At 38.1% G+C, this 26,698-nt stretch overlaps 1 protein-coding gene across 1 annotated transcript in view; it reads right to left on the reverse strand.

Annotated features, from left to right (window-relative positions):
* The window catches only part of WARS2 (tryptophanyl tRNA synthetase 2, mitochondrial), an 82,596-nt gene that overhangs the window by 21,770 nt on the left and 34,128 nt on the right, over positions 1-26,698 (reverse strand). Inside the window, exon 2 of the mRNA XM_057720741.1 lies at positions 19,530-19,787. Coding sequence (XP_057576724.1) covers positions 19,530-19,787 — 258 coding nt within the window. The remainder of the gene's footprint in view (positions 1-19,529; positions 19,788-26,698) is intronic.

The raw sequence follows: 26,698 nt of genomic DNA on the forward strand, positions 1-26,698 counted from the left end.
AACATCACAGCTTAGCACAGCCTACCTTAAACGTGCTCAGAACACTTACATTAGCTACAGTTGGGCAAAATTATCCAGCACAAAATCTGTTTTATAATAAAGTGTTGAACATCTCATGTAATTTATTGAATATTGTATTGAAAGTGAAAAACAGAATGGTTGTTTGGGATCAGAATTGTCATAAGTGTGTCTTTCAGTTGTTTGCCCTCGTGATTGTGTGGCGGAGTGGGAGCTGTGGCTTGTCACAGATGTCCAGCATCATGAGAGAGCAATGAAATGTGTATTGCTAGCCCAGGGGAAAAGAAATCAAAATTCAAAATTCGAAGTACTGTTTCTGCTGAACGTTTATTGCTTCTGCACCATTATAAAGTCGAATGAAACATGCTAAGTTAGGAACCCTCTGTACATTGGTGGTGGAACTCTTTTACAAAGTAGTGTAGCTGCTTTCAAAACACTTTAACCGTCCCTCAGAATGTTAAATATTAGAGTTACCACATGACCCAGCAATTCCATGCCTATATGTATTCCAAGATAACTGAAAACATATAACTATACAAAAACTTTACACAAATGTCCAGAGTAGCATTTTTCATGTGGAAAACACCTGGAAAAGTGGAAACAACCCAAAGGTTCACTGACTCGTGAATGAATGAAGAAAATGTGGTATATCCATACAATGGAATATTACTCAACAATAAAAACAAGCGAAGTACTGATAAATATTACAGCATAGATAAACCTTGAAAACATTATGTTAAGTGAAAGAAGCCAACCACAAAATCCACTTGTGTGAAATGTTCAGAAAAGGCAAACCCATGGAAGACAATGTGGATTGGAGGTTGCCTTGGAGAGGGGAGAAGGGCAATGAGAGTGACTGCTAATGGGTGCTGGGTTTCATCGTGGAGTGATGAAAATGTTCTAAACTTGATTGTGGTGATGGATGCACAACTCTGTGGATATACTGAAAGTCATTACATTGTACACTTTAAACGAGTGAATTGTATGGTATGTGAATTATATCTCAATAAGGCTGTTTAAAAAACTATGTGAGTGGAGGGACTTCCTAGGTGGCGCAGTGGTTAAGAATCCACCTGCCAATGCAGGGGACACAGGTTCGAGCCCTGGTCCAGGAAGATCCCACATGCCACAGAGCAACTAAGCCTGTGCACTGCAACTACTGAGCCTGTGCTCTACAGCCTGCGAGCCACAATTATTGAGCCCATATGCTATAGCTACTGAAGCCCATGCACCTACAGCCCGTGCTGCGCAATAAGAGAAGCCACCACAATGAGCAGCCCACATACCACAATGAAGAGTAGCCCCCACTACTCTTTCTCAACTAGAGAAAGCCCGTGTGCAGCAACAAAGACCCAACGCAGCCAATAAATAAATAAATAAATAAGTTTATAAAAAACAAAACAAAAAACTATGTGAGCGGAGTTCATCACAACTGTTCTCTGGAGCATCATCCATTAATATTCGGTGGCAATAAAGATAACATCGTTTGAGTAGTTCTGATTTTCTGATCTTTGGCATGGTCTCCACTTTCCGGCACATGGGAATTTTCTCCACACAGGAATAGATGGCTCTTAACTCAAAGCCAACTCCGGATCCTTTCAAAAGATGAGCAGGGAGAGTGGGCTCTCACCAATGAAGAAAGAGAAAGATGCCAGAGCTGCTGCTGTGTTTGACGAGCTTCCCCTTCTCACTTAAACCCACTCCAATCAGGTTTCATCTCCACCACTCCTCTACAGCCGCTCATCACCATCAGCAGTGCTAATGGTTATCCTACTTGACATATTAAACAGCATTTGACACAACTAATTACTTCTTCCACCTTGATTCTCTTTCTTCACCTGGATTCCCAGACACTGCTTTATGGCAGTTTTTCTCCCTATTTCAACAGTTTCTCTTCTCAGTCTCTTTGTGTAGTTCCTTTTCTTCTCCCTACCCTCTTAGTATTGCAGACATCCAGGTTTTAGTCCTTGATTCTTTATTTACCTTCTTTTTTGCACTCATTGTCTTTGCAGTTTCACCTTATCTCATGGCTTTAACTACAATCTGTGTAACTGATGGCTTCTAAATGTGTAACTCCAGCCAGCCCTCTCTGCTCAACTCCAGATTCGTATACGCAACTATCCGTCCGCACATCTGTGTGGCTATCTGATGGGTGTCTCAAACTCAGTCTACCCGGAACTGAGCTCCTGACCCTCCTTCCCAAACCCGCTCTACCACAGTTTTCCTTTCTCGTGGTGGCAACTCCACCCTTGCAGTTACTTAGGCAAAAACCCTGGAGTCATTCTTCACTCCTCTATGTCTCTCACACTCTATGCCTAACCCATCTGCAAATCTTGTTGCTTCCACCTTCAAAAATATATTCAGAATCTCTGAGCACTTTAACTTCTGCTGCTGCTACCACTCTGGTCTGAAGCACCATCAACGCCCACCAGGAATACCATATCAACTTGCTAACTGGTCTCCCTGCTCCCAACCCAGCTCCCATACGGTTTATTCTTAACAAGAGCCAAAGGGACCCTTTCAAAATGTAGATTGTGTGGCTTCTCTGCTCCAAATCCTGCACTTCCCATTTCTTTGGAGCAAAGGCTGACGTCCTTACAGGCCTATCGTGATCATCTCCTCCCACTCAACCCTATGACATCTGGATTCCAATCCTCCTCCTCCCCTTTATTCCCCCTTCTCCAGCCATGCTGACCTCCTTGTGTTCCCTGAATACACCAGGCACACTCCCACCTTAGGGGCTTTGCACTGACTCTTTCCTCTGATAGGAATTCTCTTCCCCCAGATATTCACCTTGCTAACTCCCTCACATTAAGTCTCTGCTCTAATATTATCAAGGGGGCTCACCCAGCCATGTTGTTTAAGAAATGTTTGGACTTCCTAGGCGGCGCAGTGGTAAAGAATCCACCTGCCAATGCAGGGGACATGGGTTCGAGCCCTGCCCTGGGAAGATTCCACATGCCACGGAGCAACTAAGCCCGTGCACCACAACTGCTGAGCCTGTGCTCTAGAGCCCGTAAGCCACAACTACTGAGCCTGCGAGCCACAACTACTGAAGCCCACATGCCTAGGGCCCGTGCTCCACAACGGGAGAAGCCACTATAATGAGGAGCCTGCGCATCACAGTGAAGAGTGGCTCCCGCTCGCAGCAGCTAGAGAAAGCCCGTGTGCAGCAATGAAGTCCCAATGCAGCCAATAAAATAAATAAATTTATTAAAAAAATAAAAACAAAAATAAAATAGCAATGTTTCCCTCAACATCACTCCCAATTCCCCTTAATCTTTTCTACAATATATAACCTATCACCTTCTAATATACTTTACGTTGGCTTATTTATTATAGTTATTATTTATGTGGTGTCACTCCAGCAGAATGTAAGTACCATGGTGGCAAAGATTTTTCTGTTTTCTTCACTGATGTAATGTAAGTATATAACACAGGACCTAGGACATTGTAAGTGCTCAATAAATATTTGTTAGATGAATTCATGAATGAAACTAAAGGTTTATTAATAGGGTGATGTCTAAATAAAATGTGGCATATTTATATAATGGCATACTATACAACAAATAGAAAAAAATGAGCTAGATTTAGACGTATAAACACGAGATCAAAAAAAATACTGCTGTGTGAAAAAAGTAAATTGCAGAATGGTTCTATAATATGGCACCACTTATATCATTTTTTTTTAAAACCACACAGTTAAAAATATTATATACTGCTCATGGAATTGCACATGAAAACAGGTGTGAAAAACTGACTAGATTGATATAGGCCAAATCCAAGATTTGGTTGCCTGGGGAGAGAGAAGAGGGATGTAGGGAGGAGGGGTAAAAGGAATAGGCAAGGAAAGAATGAAAGGGTCCTTCAACTGTATTTGTTTAATACAGGAAGTCAAACAAATATGACAAAATGTCAGCAATATTCATTTTTGGTGTTAGGCACATGAAAGTCTGTTATATCTGTCCCTGTGTTTTGCTGAATTTAAATTTTTTTCAAAAACATTTAATTAACAAGGAAAGTACAAGCTAGCATGATTCCAAAAAAAATATAGCTGCTAGGTATCAGTCAAAGCCATTCAAGCAATTAGCTGATTGAGTAAATCTTAGATCAAATGCCTAAGTGTCCCTGAGGATTTTACTATTTTCCATATAAATGTTATCCCCCAGGAATCAGGTATTCTAAGTTTCGGTTGGGACACTTGGAAGCTTATTCAGACTCACAAATTCCCACTTATCGTTTCCTCTCGGAAAGTAGCAATTTCATGCTGAGTTATTTTTATTAGACTCTTATCATCCCCATCACAAATCCGCTTAACAGCAACCTTGTTTGGGGATCTGATTTTAATTAACAAGAACTTTGTTATCAATGATAAACTCTCGCTCACTCTCTTCAACTGGTCTGCCTCCTGTCAGTATTTATGTTTGCCAATGAATATCTGTACACATTTGGATTTTTTTATACTTTTTTCTTAGTCCAATACTTCCAAAGCTAAATAAGTAGCTTCTACAACCCTGCTCCAGACTTAAAAGTCACCTCCATCTAAGTTCTGTTGCTTATTGTGTACGTGTGTGTGTGTACATACATATGCATTTCTTTATCTATAGCAGTATATTAGTCAGCTTTTTCTAGGCTATGTGGGTAACAACCCTAAATAAGCAGCTCACAGAAATGGTTTCTTTCTCATTCACATCACATATTAGTAGCCATAGGTATGCTTTTACTCTGCTTTAAATACCTTCTCATTCCAGGACACAATTTGAAGGAGTTGGAAGGAAGGAAGGAGAGAGTTAGAACAAACACGGAATGGCTTGTAAAGATTCTGTTCGGGCATGCTGTATATCATGCTTGCTTACTTGCCATTGGCTAAAGCAAGTCATGTAGACGAGCCCAGCATCAGTGGAGTAGGAATGGATGCTTCTCCTACAGGATGCACTGTCAATCATGCAGCAAAGCATGAGGACATATAACCCTCACACACAGGTTAGCAAACCACTGCTCACAGGCCAGATCTGACCTGTGGATTGTTTTCATTCAGCCCATGGGTTAAGAATGGCTTTTACATTTTTAAAGGGTAGTCAAATATAAAAAAAGAGAAGAAGGAGAAGGAAAAAGAGGAGGAGGAGAGGTGGTGGTGAAGAGGGTGGTGACAGAGAGCACATGTGGCCTGCAAAGCCTAAAATATTTACTATCTATGCTTTTGCAGAAGAAGTTTCTGATCACTGTTCTTACAGGAAATGAACATGAGTAATTTGGAATGATAAGAACCTACCATAAACAGCCCCCCACCCCCCACCACTGCCTACCTTGAGGAAGAATAAGAGAGCTATCCTGTAGAAGACATGATGGTAGACAGTTTATTATTATTTTTTATAAAATTTCTCTTCAGTAAGTTTTATGTTAAATTTTTATGTGGGTATATATGATAGCCCCCAAATTTAGGTCCAAAAGAATAATGAAGATTTTTGGGGACTACGTTAAATTAAAAACTTTTGTTCATCAAAGGCCATAATCAACAAAATGAAAAGGCAACCTGTGAAATGGGAGAAAATAAAGAGCTAACTGCTACAACTCAACAACAACTACAACAAAAACAACCTGATTAAAAAACGGGCAAAGGACTCGAATAGTCATTTCTCCAAGGAAGATATGCAAATGGCCAACAAGCATATGAAAAGATGCTCAACATCACTAGTCATTAGAAGAATGCAAATTAAAACTGCAAAATGAGATATTGCCTCATATCCATTAGGAAGGCTACTATTTAAAAACAAAAAACAAACCACAAAACCCAAGAACCACCCCCAACCCCCCCCCACACACACACACAAGAAGAAAATAACAAGTGTTGGTGAGGATGGAGACATTGGAATACTTGTGCAACCTTGTGCACTGTTGTTCAGAATGTAAAATGGTTCAACTGCTATGGAAAACAGTATGGTGATTCCTAAAAAAATTAAAAATAGAATTACCATGTAATCCAGCAATATCACTTTCAGGTTTATATACAAAAGATACAACAAGAATTTACTGTATAGCACAGGGAACTATATTCAATATCTTGTAACAAACTATAATGGAAAAGAATAAAAAATGAATATATATATGTATATATATGTGTGTGTATAAATATATATATCTGAATCAGTTCACTGTATACCTGAAACTAAATTATACAATAGTATAAATCAACTATACTTTGACTAAAAAAAAAAAAAAGAATCCAAAGCAGGATCTTAAAGAGCTGTTTGTACCCATGTTCACAACAGCATTATTAAACATAACCATAACCAAAAGGGGGAAGCAACCTAAATGTCCATTGACGGATGAATGGATAAACAAAATGTGATATATACACACAACGGAATATTATTCAGCCTTAACAAGGAAGGCAATTTTGACAGATGCTACAGCATGAACCTTAAGGACAATATGTCAAGTGAAATGAGCCCAATCACAAAAAGACAAATACTGTATGATTTTACTTACATGAATTATCTAGAAGAGTCAGACTCACAGAGATAGAAAGTGGAATGGTGGTTGCCATGGTCTAAAGTGGGGTGGGGAGTGGGGATGGGAAATCGTTGTTTAATGGGTACAGCGTTTCAGTTTTGCAAGATGAAAAGTTCTGGAGATTGGCTGCACAGCAACGTGAATATATTTAACACTACTGACTTGTACACTTAAAAAATGGTCAAGACAGTACATTTTATATTTGTATATTTTACCACAGTTTTGAAAAAAGGCTATATAAAGAAAAAATATAAACATATTTTTCAGGTTGGGATAAAACGGTTAATGTTATCTGAATTTCACCTCAAATTATTTAAAAAATTCAGGTAGAGGGGCTGGTTAGAGGCAAAAAGGAAAGATCTGTTTTCAGATATGTTGAAATTGAGATTTTGGAAACATATCCAGAGAAAGATGTCTAGAAGATAGCCAGAAACACATTTAAAAAGTCTGAAATTAGGAAGAAAGGTCAGGGATAAAGATAAGATTTGAGAGAAAATGGCTGAAAGTTATAGAAGTAGATGAGACTTTAAGAGGGCAGAATATGCATATAAAATAAGAATAGATCTGTCTGTCTATCTACCTACCTACCTACCTCAGGACAGAATTCTGGAGATTAAAGAGGAGTCAATAAAGGAAATAAAAGAACTATCAAAGTAGGAGAAAAATGAAATTACTGCCATAACATTGGCATCAAGAGAAAATTCTAAAAAGAATGAGCAGTCAATATATCAATGAATCAGAGTAGTAAAGAAGTATAAGAAGAAAAAAAAAAGAAGTATAAGAAGAAAAGACTAAGCACAGGTAAATTAGCAGTCACAGTGTGCTTCATTAGATAAAAAAATAAACATTGAATTGTGTTCTTTATACTGTAATGACAGGTAAGTACAAAATATGTTTGTAAAAGATGTCTCTCCCTACATGTATTTGTTGTTGCTTTGATTTGGATAAATAATGTTTAAACAAGGAAAAATATGAATTAAAAATAATTTAAAAGCAAAAATGATAAAAGTCTAACATCATAAGATGATTTTCATATTCTTATTTTAAACTCTTGACTAAAATTCTTGGCAGTAAAGATCCCTTCCATCTAATTCAAAGCACTATCTTAGGCAAAGCTGCTCTCTTTAATACTTTCCTTGGAGTGGGGTCAACAGGTACAACGCTTGGTTTCATGGTGCTTCTTGCTGGTTTTACAAGAAGTTTAGGGAACATGTTACATCAGCAAATCAAATAATTAGTTTACTGACTAAACATGTGAGCAGGTTTGTTTCTCGGTTTCATTGTGCATGGGTGACTCAAAGCTGAGATGAAATTTTTATGCCATATTTATTTTGCCTTTGTCATTTTAAACATTTGAATGACATCTACATTGAACTGCCTGTAGTGGTCTCACACAATTCCATGAGTTCTTCTCTTCTTTTGTTCCGACTTACACAACATCCTAAGTGCCTATTCATTAAAAAAAATTTTTAATACTAAATCAACTTTCGTGAGGCATGATGTACAAACAATAAGATGGACCCATTTTAGCTGCTCAGTCTAAGGAGCTTTGACAGATCTAAACACTCGTAACCACCACACCAATCAAGACACAGAAGAGTTCAACATCCTCCAAACGTTCCCTCACACCGCTTTGCAGTTACCCCTTACCCCTCCCTCACCCCTGTTCCTGGAAACCACTGATCTATTTCTTTGTTATTATGGATTAGTCTGCTTGTTCTAGAATATCATAAAAATGCTAGTATATAATATGAATTCTTCAGTCCTTGGCTTCTCTCAGCATAATGTTTCTGCTATCCCCTCACGTTCTTACATACGCCTCTTCACTGTTTAATAATATTCCACTGACTGACTCTTCTACAATGATTTATTCATTCATTGATCAGTCTGGAACTATTGTGAGCAAAAATACTATGAACATTTATTTATTTTTTAAGTCTCTACTGAATTTGTTACAATATTGCTTTTGTCTTATGTTTTGGTTTTTTGTCTGCAAGGCATATGGGATCTTAGCTCCCTGACCAGGGATCAAACCTGCACCCCCTGCATCGGAAAGCGAAGTCTTAACCACTGGGCCACCAGGGACGTCCCCACTATGACCATTTATGTACAAGTCATTTTGGAGACAATGTTTTCATTTCTCTTGGGTAAATACCTAGGAGTGAAATTGCTGGGTCACATGGTAAGTCTATGTTTAATTTTATAAGAAACTGTCATACTCTTAACAGCAATGTATGAGTTCACATTGCTCCACATCCTTACCAAAACTTAGCACTGTCATTATTTTTCATTTTAGGCATTCAAGTGGGTAAAATGGTTTTTAAAAAAGAGTCATGTATTTGGAAATTAAAACACACATTTCTAGATAAATCACAGATCAAACAAAAAATAACAGAAACTAGAAATCATTTACAAATGAGTTATAGTGAAAATACTATATATCACGACTTTGTGGATGCTGATAAAACAGTACCTAGAAGGAAATGAATATTTATAATTATATTAGAAAAGAAGAATGGCTAAAATTTAGTGAGGTCCACGTAGGAAGTTAGAAAAATAACAATAAAGTAATTTCAAAGAAAACAGAAGCAAGAGAGGAAACAATGAAACTAAGGAAATAGAGAAGAAAGATACAATAGAGAGGCTCACAAACCCAAATTTGTACTCCAAAAAGATTAACAGAGCAGCCTCTAGCAAAAGTCATCAAGGCGGAAAAAAAGGAAGATGAGAATTTCAAGGAAAACAACTCACAGCCAGTGTTGCTAATGATAAAATGTCAGTTTTCAAGCAAAAATTGGGATTTTGGAAAGCATGTATCCATCACTATGTGCTAGACATCTTCGCAGTACTGAAAGACACTCCTGATACGATTTGTGTTGATGGTAACAAATGTGGGTTTTTTTAAAATAATGTAAATAAAATCTGACAAAGTGTGTAAGAGCTACAGGATGGTAAGATCTACTTATAGATAAGCTAACTAATTTAATTCTTAAATGTGAAAAGCAAAACTTTAAAATATTTAAGAGGTAATAATAAAGAACAACTTTATGACATTAGGCCAAATAACAGTTTCTTAAAAAGACACCCAGAAGCACAAAACCATTCAGGCAAAGACTGAATTGACTGCATTAAAATGAAAACTTTTGTATAATAAAAGACAGCATTTACAAATTTAAAAAGACAAGCCACAGATTGAAAAAGGTAATGTAAAACAGACAAAGGATTAATATTTAGGATAAGTAAAGAACTTCTACAAGTCAACAAAAAATACAATTTTTTTAAATGGGCAAAAAGGATGAACAAATAATTCATAGAAGAAAACAAAAGAGTTAAAACATGAAAAATGCTTAACCTTACCAGTAATCAGGGAAATGCAAATTAAAACAATAAGATCGTGTATTCCATCTTTTATAATGGCAAAAATAAAATGTCTACTTATACTAAACATTGCCATAGACCAACTTCTTTTGGTCTATGGCAACGTAAATTGAAACACCAGTTTGGAGAGCAATCTGGCAATATCCACTAACACTGATGATATATATGTCATATATCCTCATGATTCTACTCTTAGGCATGTACACCTAGAAAAGCCTTTCAGATGTGCACAAACAGCATATGTAAGTATGCCCTTTGTGGTATTATTTGCAATAACAAAGGGCTGGAAAAAATCTAAATAGCCTTTGCCAGGAAAATAGATAAGTTGTGATAGAGCCAGACAATGGAATATTGTAGAGCAGTCAAAATGAATAAATCTCAACCACATAATTAATGTTGCACACAAAAATATAGATGCAGGAAGATATGTGCAGCATGATGCTATGCATATAAAGTTTTAAAACATACAAAATAAATAATGTGGATTGTTATGGCCAAATTATATGCAATAAAAATATAAACACATACATGGGAACGATGCATCTTAAATTCAGTATAGTGGTTACCTCTAGGGAGGCAGAAAGCAGAATGGGATTAGAGAGGGGGAAACAGAAAGTTTCGACTATACTTGTAGTGTTTTATGTCTTAGAAAACAAAAACTATGTGCAACAAGTATGACAAAAGGTTAGCATTTCAAAACGCAGCCATTCATATTCACATTCTTCTGAATGTTTGAAGTATTTCTTTAAAAGTCCCAAAAAACCTGTGATAACAAACTCTTGTGAAAATATTTTGTTATTGAGTCTAAAGAGGCACTGTCATTAATTTGATCTCCACCTTCCAAATCCACTCCATCCTTAAACAAATCAAGGAGCCTGGGGTGGGGACAGTATGTGCGTGGTGAGGTAGGGTGAGAGAGAAAGTTAACATCTGCCAGGAATTATACATCATATTATTTAAATATCCCTATTATAGACATTAAAAAGGGGGTTCAGAGAGCTTCAGTAACTTGCCCAGTGTTTCATGACAAGAAGAGATCACAGCAAGATTCAAACTATATCTAGCTTCAAAGCCCACACTCTTTCCACTATTGCCCTGATAGTAAAAAAAAAGAACTCTTCTTGGAGGTGTAATTAAGATGTGATCAAACCCTGTGGTCCAGGATGGAAGCAGCACAAATACCACAGATTCTCATCAAGTCACACATGAGTATAGATTTAGGCAAGGAAGTGGTACTAGTGGAAACTCTGGACGGGGGGCGGGGAGCTGTGTTGGATCTTCGTTGCTGCACGCAGGCTTTCTCTAGTTGTGCCAAGTGGGGGCGATTCTTCGTTGCGGTGAGTGGGCTTCTCAGTGCAGTGGCTTCTCTTGTTGCAGAGCATGGGCTCTAGACGCACAGGCTTCAGTAGTTGCATCACACAGACTCAGCAGTTGTGGCAAGCAAGCTCTAGGGTGCATGGGCTTCAGCAGTTGTGGTGAGTAGGCTCAGTAGTTGTGGTGCACGGGCTTAGTTGCTCTTCGGCAGGAGGATCTTTCTGGACCAGAAATCGAACCCATGTCCCCTGCTCTGGTAGGTGGATTCTTAACTACTGCGCCACCAGGGAAGTCCCTAGTAGAAACTTTTTAGAGAAGGAAATAACATGAGGAGTTTGGGTATATAATAATTTTCCTAACTTCTCTGTATTATTTATGCCATGAACCATTTAGAACCTTTGCCTCTCCCTGGAAACTTTGGAAATGATGCCAATTTCACAAATAGATTCCTCAAGACCATTAACCTGTACAGAGGTTCATTTGCTTTCTTCCTGTTATTAGTTGAATGTATTCCTGTTGTTGGTAGCCTAACAACTTGAGAGTTTAACAAATATAAATTTGTACTAAAATATGCTTCCAAAATTACTAGGATAAGTGAAAACATGAAAGATTCTCTGTCCTAGTTTAGGCTTTGGCTTTTTACCTCTAAGATAAGGGACAATGAATGGGTCAGGTACAACTTTTGTTTGTACTCAGTGAGCCCCCATTCTGAAATTGGTTCCTCCATAGCCCCCTTTCTTTTATTATTATTACTGATTTTAGTTTCCTGGGAAACAAACCCTAACTCTAATTAGAGAATGAGGCCACATTCCAAAGCTGCAGATTCCATTCTTCTCCCTCGACTCTTCCCTGGACTGTTTTGGACCCTCTGTAACATGATGTCTGATGGTCGAAACTGTCCTTTTCTCCCAGCCTTGGCAGAAAGCCAGTGCCTAAAGCTATGAACTCCAGCTTTTATCTCCCATCTGCAGGGTGATTCAATCCTAAGCAAAGGAACAACTAAAGATGTGGAGACATGCACCTCAGAGACAGCTGTGGGAATCAGATTGGATATGTACTCAGGTCTGCTAGAAAAAAAAGACCACTGACTTTGGCACTGGGATGGAAACCTCTGCCAAGCATACACATAGGCAGGCTCTGTCCCTCTCCCTCTCCCTCTCTCCCTCTCCCTCTCCCTCTCTCCCTCTCCCTCTCTCTCCCCCACGCTTTCTCTCTCTCTCTCTCTCTCTCACACACACACACACACACCTTTCAGAGGAGAGGCTCTGTAAAATTCCCCACATATGGCAAACATATTTTAGGGGAAGCACCATGACTAGAGGCCAGTGGGAAAGAAAGAAAAAGAAAATAATGAGAAAAATCTTCAATAAGTCTAAATCGTTCCAGTCAGACTGCTGAGAAAGAATGCAAAGGACTGGAGATAAAAATTATTGGTAAAATCAGCATCATAACATAGCTAAAATTCTTTCCCTATTTCAAACAATTACTAGAACTTACTGTGGTGTCCAGCAATGGCACCTGGGGAACCAGTCTTTATATTTGCCTGTAAGTACTTTGCTTAGCACAATGGGTATACGTGAAAAGAGCCCTTCCATGATATAAAAAACATTTTTCTTTAACTCACAATTTCAAAAATTCTTAATTTTACTTATAAATAATTGTGTGTGCGGAGGTGCAGGTATAACTAATTTTAACTGGCATTGGCTCCCAACACTTTGTTTTCCAAATTCCTATCATATTTAATGATCAACTAAATGCTTAAACGCCCTACAAAATTCCCAATACAAAGAAACTAACAAAAAAAGCCTTGTTAAAATTACACCACCTCTCTCCAATTTATCTATTTTTAAGAAATGATTTATCAAATTTTCTCAAAATAAAACCAGAAGAAAATACTCTAACATGCTTTAGAGAATTATTGGCAAAAGTTAATCAGATCATTTGAACACAAAATAACCAGTGACCAAAAGTGGTGGAATGGAAGAGACACTGACCTGATGTTCTCAGGGGCCTCATGCTTGAGGGGCTTTCTAGAAACTGAATTTAGATTTTTACCTTCAGGGTAGGAGAGAGGTGCTGATGTATTTTAAGTAGAAAGATGACCATGGCTACAATGTGGGGAATGGACCATCGACCTGTGAGACTGAGGCAGGAGTGAAAGGGTAATTTAGTAGTCCAAGGGCCTTGAAGTCAGCTCTGATGCTGCAGCTCCTGAGGCAAAGGCATGGTGGGAGACAGAAAAATGTTCTCTCCCCATCAGTACAGATCTTCCTCAACCTATGATGGGGTTACATCTTGATAAAGATACCGTTAAGTTGAAAATATCCTGAGTCGAAATCTCCTAAGTCAAAAATACACCTGATCTACTGAACATCATAGCTTAACCATGCTCAGAACACTTACATTAGCCCTACAGTTGGGCAAAATAATCTAACACAAAGCCTGTATTACAATATAGTGTTGACTATCTCAGGTAATTTACTGAACACTGTACTGAAAGTGAAAAACAGAATGGTTGCACGGGTACAGGATGGTTGTGAGGGTCTGGCTGTTTACCCTCGTGATCTTGTGGCTGACCCAGAGCTGCAGCTCCTTGCCGCTGCCCAGTATCACAAGAGAGTATCGTACTGCATGCTGCCAGCCTGGAAAAAGATCAAAATCCAAAATTCAAAGTACAGTTTCTACTGAATGCATATTGCTTTCAAACCATCATAAGCTGAACCACTATAAGCCAGAAACTGTCTATATATCTTCCAAAAGTAGTGCCCTAGGAAGAAAAATGAGTCCTGGAAGAAAAAAAGAGCCCCCTACAAGCTGTTATGACCTCAGGTGGCTAATTAAGAAGATATTACTAAGCATTTACTAAGTACCAGGCACCTCTCAGAGATGGTTTTAAGTATATTTTCTAATTTACTTAATCTCTTTATACCTTAATTTATTCATCTGTGAAAAAAACAGTAATGCCTAACTCATGTGCTGTTTTGAAGATTAAAAGAGAGATCATATACATGAAAAGGCTGGTAAATCTTACATATTTAAAGATGCTCACCTCACACTGGTCAGAATGGCCATCATCAAAAAATCTAGAAACAATAAATGTTGGAGAGGGTGTGGAGAAAAGGAACTCTCCTGCACTGTTGGTGGGAATGTAAGTTGGTACAGCCACTATGGAAAACAGTTTGGAAGTTCCTTAAAAAACTACAAATAGAACTACCATATGATCCAGTAATCCCACTCCTGGGCCTATACCCAGAGAAAACCATAATCCAAAAAGAAACATGTACCGTAATGTTCACTGCAGCACTATTTACAATAGCCAGGACATGGAAGCAACCTAAATGCCCATCAACAAATGAATGGATAAAGAAGATGTTGCATACATATACAATGAAATATTACTCACCTATAAAAAGGAATGGAATGGAGCTATATGTAATGAGGTGGACAGACCTAGAATCTGTCATATAGAGTGAAGTAAGCCAGAAAGAGAAAAACAAATATTGCATGCTAACTCATATATACGGAATCAAAAAAAAAAAAAATGGTACTGATGAACCCAGTGACAGGACAAGAATAAGGATGCAGATGCAGAGGATGAGGATGGACTGGAGGACACGGAGTTGGGGCTGGGGGGCGAAGGGGAAGCTGGGACGAAGTGAGAGAGTAGCATAGACATAGATATACAACCAAATGTAAAACAGATAGCTAGTGGGATGTTGCTGTATAACAAAGGGAGATCAACTCGATGATGGGTGATGCCTTAGAGGGCCGGGACGGGGAGGGTGGGAGGGAGTCTCAGGAGGGAGGGGATTGGGGATATATGTATAAATACAGCTGATTCACTTTTGTGTACCTCAAAAACTGACGCAACAGTGCAAAGCAATTATATTCCAATAAAGAGCTTAAAAAAAATAAAGATGCTCTATTTTCTTTTCCATCCACATCTACTGAAGACTCCACAAGTTGATAAAGAAAGTTGTTAATTGAGTTTTTGGATAGCAAGACATAAAATACGAACACCATGATGATTCTTTCACCTACTAGAACATGGAAAATATGGGGCCAGGTGTTTAAATAATAGTTGTTTCAAGGAGACTAGCTTATTTAACTATACTTCTACTTGAGAATATTTCTAGGAAGCAAAAGCCAATACATGCCTTCACAGTTTCAAGATAAAGCATCAGGAAGAACTTCCCATCACCCTCCATGAAGGGCTTACAGCTTTACAGTCATTCTAGAGGAACTGAGCTCTAGGAATTCCTTCCTAGGCACTCAACAGGCACTAAGCAAGCATAGCTTCTAGTCAAACTATTAAAAATGGTGATAAGCAACCATGTGAGATGGCAATTTATAGCCATTAAACATCAGCTAATACAGATCAGTGAAAAGAGAAAGCATAAAAAATTAAGGTTTATTTTTATGCCCAAAAGAGCTAATTTTATAGCAGATAAAAGAAAATCTGATTAACATATCGAAGGCGTAAAAAAAATGGAAGCATACAAATGAACTTATCTATGAAACAGAAACAGACTCACAGACATAGAGAACAGATTTGTGGTTGCCAAGGAGGAAGGGGGGTGGGGGAAGGATGGAGCGGGAGTTTTGGGATGCAGATGCAAACTAGTATGTACAGAATGGATAAACAACAGGGTCCTACTATATAGCACAGGAAACTATATTCAGTTATTCAATATCCTGTGATAAACATAATGGAAAGAATATAAAAAAGAATGTAATATAAAACTGAATCACTTTGCTGTACAGCAGAAATGAACACAACATTGTAAATCAACTCTACTTCAATTTAAAAAGAATACATACCACATCAGGAAAAAAAAAAGGAAAGAAAAAAGTGGGAGCATAAAAACCAAAGTTTAAAAATTTTTGTTAAGTGCAGAAGGATTAACTTTACAGGAAATAAAACTTGATCAACAAATCAGAAGGCGTGAAAAAAAAAGACAAGATCCATAATCAAATGTGATGTGCAGACCTTGGTTGGATCAACATTCCAACAAGCCAACATTTTGGAAGATATTTTGGGAGACTCAACATAATTTGAACATGGACCGGGTATTAGATGATAATATGGAGTTATCATTAACTTTGGTGTGATGACAGCATTGTGGTTATATAAGAAAATTACCGTCGTTTATAGAGAGGCATGCTGAAATATTTAGGGCACAAAATGCCATGATGTGGTATCTGCCACAAAATACTTCAACAAAGAAAACAACATGGGCAAGACAAATCACAAAATGTTAGTAAATGTTGGGGGTAGAGTATACTATTCTCCTTATTCTTCTTTGTATGTTTAAAGTTTTCTTTATTAAATATTTTAAAAAGGAAAGAAAACCTGATAAAATATCCAGTCCATCCACTGAGGTGTAATAAGGTTGGCTGCCTGAGTTAAAGAAGGAAATGGTCCAGACCAAGCACGTCTTGAGGACAGAAAGACACCTGAGGAAGTCTTTCATACTGTCTTTGTGGGACAAATTGTGGAGTGTGGGCTGCTGAGTACGTCCCTCAAATTTTGCTGGCAAACGATCAATATTCCCCCAAGGGAACTGAAGTCAGGGATGGCAGGAGAGGAACGGGGAGCCAGTTTAGAGACCAGTGAGGAAACAGGCAACACCAGTTGCCTCCACTCTGACCTAGACCCGCAACCAGTTTGGGAACCAGCGAGCTCATTATGTAGCATAAAAAAACCAAAAGGAAGGTGAATTTTATTACCCCTCACTTACAAGAGGGTTCTTACAGAGTCTCGCATGTTGCTGTTTTGAACAACAATGTATCATGTGGAAGAAGATACCTCAATTACCCTAAATTTTATATATTTATGGAGGTCACGCCCAAAAATCCTTTACAAAGGAGAACACTTCTATAATATGGTGATCATTTCTGGGGCAATAAGCCGAAGTGCAAGTACTGGATGCAACCGTAAATAAGCCTTTAATTTTAAAGGTTGCATTAAAAAAGCAACCCGACAAGTGGTTACTTTGTGGAGATTAGACATGTTCACCTTCAAGAAGTACGGAAATAAGTACTGAGAATACAATTTTAAAAAAAAGTATCACCTAAGGATCAAAAGAGGGGACTTCCCTGGTGGCACAGTGGTTAAGAATCTGCCTGCCAATACAGGAGACTTGGGTTCGATCCCTGGTCAAGGAAGATCCCACATGCCACAGAGCAACTAAGCCCATGTGCCACAACTGCTAAGCCTGCGCTCTAGAGCCCGAGAGCCACAATTACAAGCTCATGTGCCACAACCACTGAAGCCCAAGTGTTTAGAGCCCCTGCTTCACAACAAGAGAAGCCAGCTCAATGAGAAGCCTGAGCACCACAACGAAGAGTAGCCCTCGCTCGCCACAACTAGAGAAAGCCCGTGGGCAGCAATGAAGACCCAAAGCAGCCAATAAGTAAATAAATAAATAAATAAATTTATGTATTAAAAAAAGGATCAAAAGAGAGCATGTATCAAAAACAGCTAAGATGGAGTGAAGATGGTATACTTTGGAAAATGCATTAGGTGACTCAGAAACCAGCATTATAATGTCAGAGATGGATGTGAAGAGTTTGGGTAAACATTGTTTCATGACATATGAGAGGCACCTTCCTTTCAGAGAGAAGGTAGGAGTGCTTCTGAGGTAGGACAATCAAGAGGGTGAGAGATCTAGGGTAAGCTATTTGAAGAAGGTATGGCCTACGGGACAAGGACCTGGAGGGTAAGCATGGTGCAGAATCCTCCAAGTACTGGAAGAACAGTCATGTGGAAGACAGAGTTGATTTATTATGTATTTTTAGAGAGATGTTAACTGAGTGGCTGGAAGTTACAGGGAGGCAGGTGTTTGTTCAATATAAGCAAGTACTTTATAACAATTAGATCTGTTCAAGATTGAATCTGAGGACTTCCTAGGTGGCGCAGTGGTAAAGAATCTGCCTGCCAATGCAGGGGACACGGGTTCGAGCCCTGCTCTGGGAAGATTCCACATGCCACAGGGCAACTAAGCCTGTGCGCCACAACTGTTGAGCCTGTGCTCTAGAGCCCGTGAGCCACAACTATTGAGCCCATGTGCCGCAACTATTGAAGACCATGTGCCTAGAGCCCGTGCTCCAAAGCAAGAGAAGCCACTACAATGAGGAGCCTGTGCACCACAATGAAGAGTAGCCCCCGCTCGCAGCAACTAGAGAAAGCCCATGTGCAGCAACTAAGACCCAATGCAGCCAATAAATAAATAGAATAAATTAAAAAAAAAAAAAAAGATTGAATCTGAAAAGTCATCCTGTAAGGAAAGGCTTCCTGCCCAACTGTCAAAAAGGAAATTGAGGTAAATTGCCTTTATGGTCATTTTAGTGATTAGACTCTATTATTCTATCAAATTATCTCTAAGCTGGCAACAAGTTTATATTCTGAAGATACTCTTCATTTATTACATGTTTTTAAATGGTTGTTCTGTGTGAATCATTACATTAAGTTCTGTGGGTGATTAAACATATATAAAAATGATTGTCAGAAGTTTATGATCAAGAAAGGAGCTGACAAATATATATGTTCCACACGTGCATACCTGTTACCATGTGCCAAAACATGTATAACATACCATTCCTTGGCTCGGGCTTTGTCACCAGGTTAAAGTAGACATGTAGTAAGAGCATGATCCAGTTAAAATTTTCATCTTCTTTGCTAGGGAGTCTCTTAAGTGCCCTGTCTCTAGTCCAGCTTATCTGCCTGTCCAAGAATAAACTGATTTATCCATAGTAAAGATATGAGTCAAATATTTTGGCTTTGTTCTGAAGCCTTTCTTGGCCTGGACTCAAGACACTGGACATTGTCTTCCAATTTCCCAGCTAGTTCTCTCAAATCTTCTCAAAAGTTATTATACGAAGAATGAACAATGGGAATTATCCAACAAAACAACATTGGACTTACATAAAATCATCAGTTGCTAAATTCTATTCCTCATCACCAGACTAGTCAACAGCATGAATTCATCAGTTTGAATGCAACCCAGTATAGAAAAACAATTCCAGGGTTAGAAGTACTAATGGGATACAACTTTTTGGTTTATGAAGCATTATAAACTTACCAAGTACAGTGGAGGAAAAGTTGAACATACTATTGCATTATAATAATACTCAGTGATATGAATACAGGAAAAACATGAAAATGAAACGGCCACATTTAATGAAGTCACCCCTGAACGGTCAAAAAAAAAAAAAATCACAAACAGGAGCCATATAAACCACTCAATTTTTTCCTCAAATAATCTGAAAAAAATTTTTTCTCAGTTCTAATCTGAGAAGCTGACCTGAGATTGTTGGAAAAGGATGCTCTTCTCTGGGTTTATGCCGCAGGCAAGAAGAGCAGCAGTCATGTCCAAGATGCTCTGCCTGAGGACGGCTGGGTCTTGGGCGACAGTGATGGAGTGTAGGTCAACGATGCTGTACAGCACGGAGTCGTACTCATCCTGTAATCTCACCCAGCTCTCAATGGCTCCCAGGTAATTGCCAAGGTGGGGGATTCCTGTAGGCTGAATGCCAGAGAATATTCGCTTCACGGCATCTTTCTGGAACGAAAGAAAACAAACAAAATTGCTTTTGAAGCAGAATCCATGAATACTATGCCCATGTTACCCTATCTATGATGGCTACTCATTTTTTTAACTGCAATCTGAGTCACCATCCTTAAATGCATTTATTTTGTTCTGTGCAAAGCACTACGTTAGGTGCTATTAGGGGACAGAAAAATGATATTAAAAATTTTTTTGTTGCACTCAAAAGCTTACAAATACAAAGGCACATAAGAAAAGGTCTGTATCTCCAATCTAATTGGAGATAGAGAATATGCTTATGAAAATAAAAGTAATAGTACAGTATGACAACACGATTGTGACTGGTTTGGAAAGATAAATAGTGGGATACAGGCAGGAGTTCCCAAGAGGAAAAGATGACTGTGGCTCTGGTGGTCAGTTACAAAGACTTCAGACATAGAATCAAATTTCACTGGAGACTAAAGGGGCTCCAAGGGTTTTTCATGTGACTTCATTCATTTTGCAGTTAAGGCAATGAAGGCAGTAGCATTAGAGCTAAAGGCTACTGTTACCTAATTCAGTTTTCTTTAAAAATAAAAGAATCTGAAAAACAATAGATACACGTATATGTATAACTGAATCACTATGCTGTATACCTGAAACCAACACAACATTGTTAATCAACTATACTCCAATATAAAATAAAAAGATTAAAAAAATAAAAATAATTGCTGATATTATAATTTAATGTGAAGGATCTCGGCTAAAAATTAGGAAACCTATATTCTTTCTGATATTACTTCTTAATAAAGTTATTTAACTTTTTCATGCTTCAGTATCCATTTGCTTTTGATAAAATCATACTTGGTTTTTTACTTCTTCAAATGAAGTTTTAAATTCTGCATAATTTTTTAAATTATAAAATTATTTTTGACAGGATCATGCTTTCCCACTGGTCTATACTTTCTATTATTGAAGTTATAATAGGAAATGAGAAGAAAAAAAATGTGCCTCGGTATTTGTAAGCTTTTGAGTGCAAAAATTTTTTTTTAAATATTTTCTGTCCTGAATACAGATAAATGACAATAAAATGCATCATCACTTTAACAATAATAAAAATATTACTAACAGCCATCATTTGCTGGACAACTACTATGTCGCAGGCATTTATGCTCAGTACTTTATATGCAGTAATGTATTTATTCCTTCTAATAACCAATATGGTAGACATATGATTACCTCCAATTTACAGATGAGAAAACTGAGGCTCATAGATGTTAATAGATTGCCCACGGCCACACAACTGACAGGTAGAATTGAAACTTTAAGTCAGGTCTTACTGACTTCAAAGCTCATGTATGTGCCTTCCACTAGCTACCATGTTTTGCTTAACCACTATCTATTAAGGCTTCATTACATTCATTGCATTATTTTGCAACTTTTGCAAAAAAAAAAAAAAAGTTATGGGAGAAAAAAAAAGAATATTCCTATCCACGTACATTTGTGTATTATGTACCAAGTTTCTCTAGTGTACATAGCTAGGAGTTGAATTGCTGGACCATAAGATATACGTATGTATCTTCAATTGTGCAGCATGCTAAACTATTTCTAAGTATGTAACAATTTGCAGTTTCGACCACCAATTCCTGTTGCTCCACATCCTCACCAACACTTTTGCCAGTAGTTCTGTTTTTAGCTAACTGGTAGACTCTCATTATGGTTTAACTACATTTCTTTGATTATTTATTAGAGAAGTTGAGAGCCTATTCAAGTTATTTTACGTATTTTTCTCAGATCGGATTATCTTTTTATTGATTTAAGAATTTTTGTATGTTTTGGATCCTAATATTTTGTCAACTACATGTGTGCCAATATATTCTCTCATTATGTGGCTATTTGCCTTTATGGTACCTTTTGACGAAGAGATGTTCTTCAAATATATAATTTTTGACCAGAGTTTTATGTCATAGAAGAAATCTTTCAATACTCTGAGTTCATGAAGATATGTGTGTGTATATACATATATAAAGCACATGTATGTGCATGCTTTAAAGTTTTATCTTTCACATTTAAGTCTGTATCCATTTGGAGTTTTTTGCATCTGGTGTGAGGTAGACATCTATTTTATTTTCTCTCCTTTTTTTCTCCCTATATGGATACCTAATTGTTCCAGTGCCATGTACTGAAAAGACTCCTTCCCCACTGCCCTCTGGAATGTCACTTCAGCATAAATCAAGTATCTCTATATGTCTGAGTCTGTATCTGGTCTTTCTATTCTGTCTCACTGGTCCACTGGTCTATTTGTCTATGTCTGCACCAGTACGACAGCTGCCTTATTAATAAGTCTTGGGACCGGGTGGAGCAAGTCTTTCTACCTTCATCTTCAAGAGTATCTAACCCACCCTTGGTCCTTTATAATTCTCAATACATTTTAGAGTCATCTTGCCAAGTTCCAAGAGAAAAAAAAAAACCCTGTTGGAGTTTTTGATTGGGATTACATTGAGTCCATAGACTGCTTTCAGGAGAAATGACATCTTTATATACTGGGTCCTCCAATCTAGAAAACCATGGAGCTTATGAGGATCTAACATAAAACGATGACTATAGCTGATAACACTGTATTGTATAATGGAAATTTGCTAAGACAGTAGAACTCAAATGCTCTGTCACACACACAAGGACAAATATGTGAGGTGTTGGTTGTGTTAACAATTAACTGGGTGGTGGGGGATCTTTTCACAATTATATCAAATAACCATGGTATATGTACACTTTAAATATCGTGCAATTTATTTGTCGATTACACATCAATAAAGCTGAATTTCTTAAAAGAAAGAATGTAACATTAAAAAAAAAGTCTTTATCAACAACAACAAAAAAACAAACAAAAAGAAATCCAAGCTCATGAATATGGAGAACAGATTGGTGCTGTCAGAGGTGCTGGGGTAGGAGGTTCAGTGAAATGCAGGAAGGGGGTTAAAAAGTATAAGCTTCCAGCTATAAAGTCATGGGGATGTAATGTACAGCATGGTGACCACGGTTAATAATACTGTATTATATATTTGAAACTTGCTAAGAAAGTACATCTTAAAAGTTTTCATCGCAAGAAAAATTTCCAATAATGTATGAGGATGGATGTTAACTAGACTTATTCTGGTGATCACTTCACAATATATAGAAATACCAAATCATTATGTTGTACATCTAAAATTGATACAATGCCAATCATATCTGAACAAAATTTATAAATAAAAAATAAATTTAATAATCTTTATATGTAACATTAGCTCCTAAGAGCTGATCTACTTCAGATATGTGACTGCCAAGACTACTTATATTTTGCCCTTCCCTTTTCCCAAGACTTTCAAATCCTACAGTCTATTTTCCCCATATTTACTTATTTTCCTCTCTGTTCCTGAGAAAACAGCCATAAAGTACAATGCTCTATCATAGTTCCATGATCCAGAATTGTACTTGATCCGAGCACTCAGGAGACCTAAGAGATCTGTGGCTCGGAGAATGTGAAAAATACCTTTTAAAGTAACTGAGAACAAATATAATACACCACTTAAAGCCATACACATGTATACACACACACACACACACACACACACACACACACACACACACGAGGCCGTCAAATGACTAACTCCCCAAATCATTATTTAGAGACGTTATTTTAAAAATAGTTTGTAGCTGAGAACTGAGGCTGAGGGAGAGAGAGAGAGAGAGAGGAAGAAAGGGAGAGAGAAGAGTTAGCACAGAATAAGTACGTATCAGTCAGTGAGGCTTCCTCCAGTACCTTAGGACCTTAACCAGCCCCGAGTTCCCGATATGGGAATAAGCAAAGGAACTCTTGGTGAGGTAAAAAATGATTAATGGGCTTCAGGGACTGATTGATGAAGAGAGAAAGCAAAGCAGAAAAACAAGCTCTGAACTTAATAAATGAAAGGGGGAAAAAAATACCATCCAGAAATGCTTGACCTAGGATGAAAGCGGACTGTTTATGGTCATGTAAAGGATTATAAGGACCAGGGATATGAAGCTGGAAAAAAAAGAATATGAATATTTCGACACAAATTCCTCCATGTTCAAACTAAGGAATTATTCCCCGGGAGAAATGGAGAAACTAATTCTTGGGAAAATTAGAAGAGAAAAGCACTAGAGGACAGACTGTGGGAAAAAAGAATTGTGACCAGTGGGAATGGACTAGACATGATCTAATACATCTTTTTCATTTTCTAGTTTCTGTGATTCTGTATATCCAGGCAGAGGGAATGGTATTATCAAGAAGTAAGAGCAACAAGAAACGTTCTGTTCAATTTTCAAGGAGCTATTAAAAAAATACAGGCTCTAAATGAGAACTGGATTCCTGGTCTTAAAAATATACAGAGAGCGTCTTGCTCTTCTGCGGTGAGTTTATGTTCCCGTCTGTTCCCCCTGCAAGAGTCAGCAGGCAGCCTGACGGCATGGCAGGGGAGATGTGCCTGGTACCATGAAATCATGAGGCTGGAATGTGGAGTTTGGGTGGTGGGAGGATGGGGGTTCTGTGTTCAAAAGCACTAGAGGTGGAAAAGAATGAAAATGAAAGGAGCATGGGCTTCCCAGTGGATGGGAGGCAAACCGCAAAGAAAACAGCTTCAAGACTAGCCCACAGGCATTCACTCGTGGGGAAGTCTGGAGCACCAACCTTCAAATCCCATCGCAGTGCACAAGAGAATAAAAAAAAAAAAAAAAAAAAAAAAAGACGCGTTTTACAAAATATGTCTTCATTTTTATTTCAGGTGTACTTCCTTAACAAACTGCCACTTCCAATCAATATATGCATTGGCTCATTTTGTAACAGAATCAGCATTACCAATGGGCAGCTCCAGCCCTGGGATTCGATATATTCCAGAAGAGAGGGTGGGAGTTTGAATCAAAGGGAGAACAAACTTATCATCTGACAGATGTAGCTGAAAGCATTCCTGTTGTAAGGAACTGAGCATATCCCCAATTCATAATTAGCCGTAATTTGAATTATTGCACCCAAAATCAACTTAAAAATCCCTAATTTTTATTATGGCAAAAGATAATTTTTGTGATTAACTAAAGAGAGCTTCTGATTTTAATCCCATGTGAATAAAATACATCAAAAGAAGGCTGCCTACGAGCTTTGAAACACTTTCAACTTTGGTATGGTGGTGGGAACCAAAGACTTCAACTAAAGATTTCAAGATTCACATGACAAAGTCCTGCTTATGTCCAGCTGTAGCATCAATTGTGCATTCATCACACCTGTTTTAACTATAGTCGATGGTAGACCAAAAACTTGGCTGAGCAACCGCTATGTCTAATTGGTTCCAGGCAAGGCACGCTATCACGGCTGTGATGAAAAAGGGATCAACAACATTATCAACTAACTGTGTTGAAAATCACTTTTTGTAAGTCTATTTATTCTTCTAAATAGAAAATACAGTGTAAGAAGCTCTCAATTCTATCATGTATGTCACCCTACTATTTCAATCCTAGGCCCCTCACATATATTTTCAACCCTTTCTTGAAAACGTCTCTATCACCAATTAGTGATTTAAGAGCTGAAACATAGGAGATCCAGCATAGAAAAATAGCACTTTGGTCCTGGCTGGGAGGATCCAGGTGCTTCTCTGAAGCTTTCTTTGGCCAGGGCTCAGCATTGTTCTGCCACAGTCAGCTCTTTCTTCCAGAAACTACAGAGTGCCCTGGGTCTGGTGAGAAAATGCTGACTCAGCACCAAGGGAAAAAAAGAAAAAAAAAAAAAAAGGGTTCATTTCTGCTTGGAAATGAAACCAGATGCTCAGACCTGGGAATCAATATAGTAAATATTAATTCAATATAAGAGAAAGCAGGTCTTATGTCACCCTCAAACAAGAAGCAATATGTAGGCCAACAATTAAAACTGCAGGAAAAAAATTTTTTTAAAAAGAAAAAAAGAGAAAGGAGTGACTAATCCCCCAGACTGTGAGTTCCATAAGGGCATAAATGAGAAGTATTTAACGATGTATTGTTAGGCCAGTGAAATAGTTTGAAAGGAATAAAACTGATTTTTAAAAAAAGCTTTCTACAGACTTCTTTAAGCCACTTCCAAATGTTAAGAGCTGTGCATCTATTTTCCCTCCGTGCAATGAGCTATCCTTCCATCATGCAGCAGAATGCTTTGCAGATGGATTTTCATTCTTGTGCTGAACTTTAGCGATCAGAAACATTTCCCTGGCACTTGCATGGACCTCATCAGATATGAAGGAGGCAGGAATTACTGGCCTCACTTTCCAGGGAAGGACACTGAAAGGTTAAGTAACCTGCATAAGATCACAGGCAGGTGGTCAGATCTGGATCCCAGCTCTCAGCACTGGACTCTGAGCTCTGTCCCCTCTCTTCGCGCTAGGCTGCAACCCGTTTAGAACTTCTTGACTTCAGTTCCCTCACTCCCACCCACACCTCCCCTCCACACACATGCTTCTCAGAAAGGGAAGGTGTACCACAGAGATGTTTCCTGAAAGGCCCAGGCACACAGCTGGTGGCACAGCTGGGACCAGAATCCAGACCTCCAGAGCTCTGCTCACCAGACTACATGACACTTTTGTATATTTAGCGCGTTCTTTTCTTCTGCAGCTATTTCTTTTGTACCTCAGCATCTCGTTGGGCTTATTTTCTTCAGGCCCTTCTTTTCTGTTTTCTTTCTTACTTGTCAAATAGCACCTCAGTGAATGTCTCCCCATCAGACGGAGATGATGAAATATAAAATCTGGGGACTTTGGCTCCTAGGAAAGATTGCATTGTCACCTCAGGGCAGCTAAGCTATGTTTAAATGCAAAGCTTATATGGAGGTACAGAATAAACTGGCAAATCCTTTTAGTTTTTATTGGAAAAGTGACTGAAACTAAATTAATATATTGTCTAAACACAACATAAATAATTATAACATGATA

The sequence above is a fragment of the Hippopotamus amphibius genome, chromosome 1, assembly GCF_030028045.1.
Source record: "Hippopotamus amphibius kiboko isolate mHipAmp2 chromosome 1, mHipAmp2.hap2, whole genome shotgun sequence".
In the NCBI taxonomy this organism is placed as follows: Eukaryota; Metazoa; Chordata; class Mammalia; order Artiodactyla; family Hippopotamidae; genus Hippopotamus; species Hippopotamus amphibius.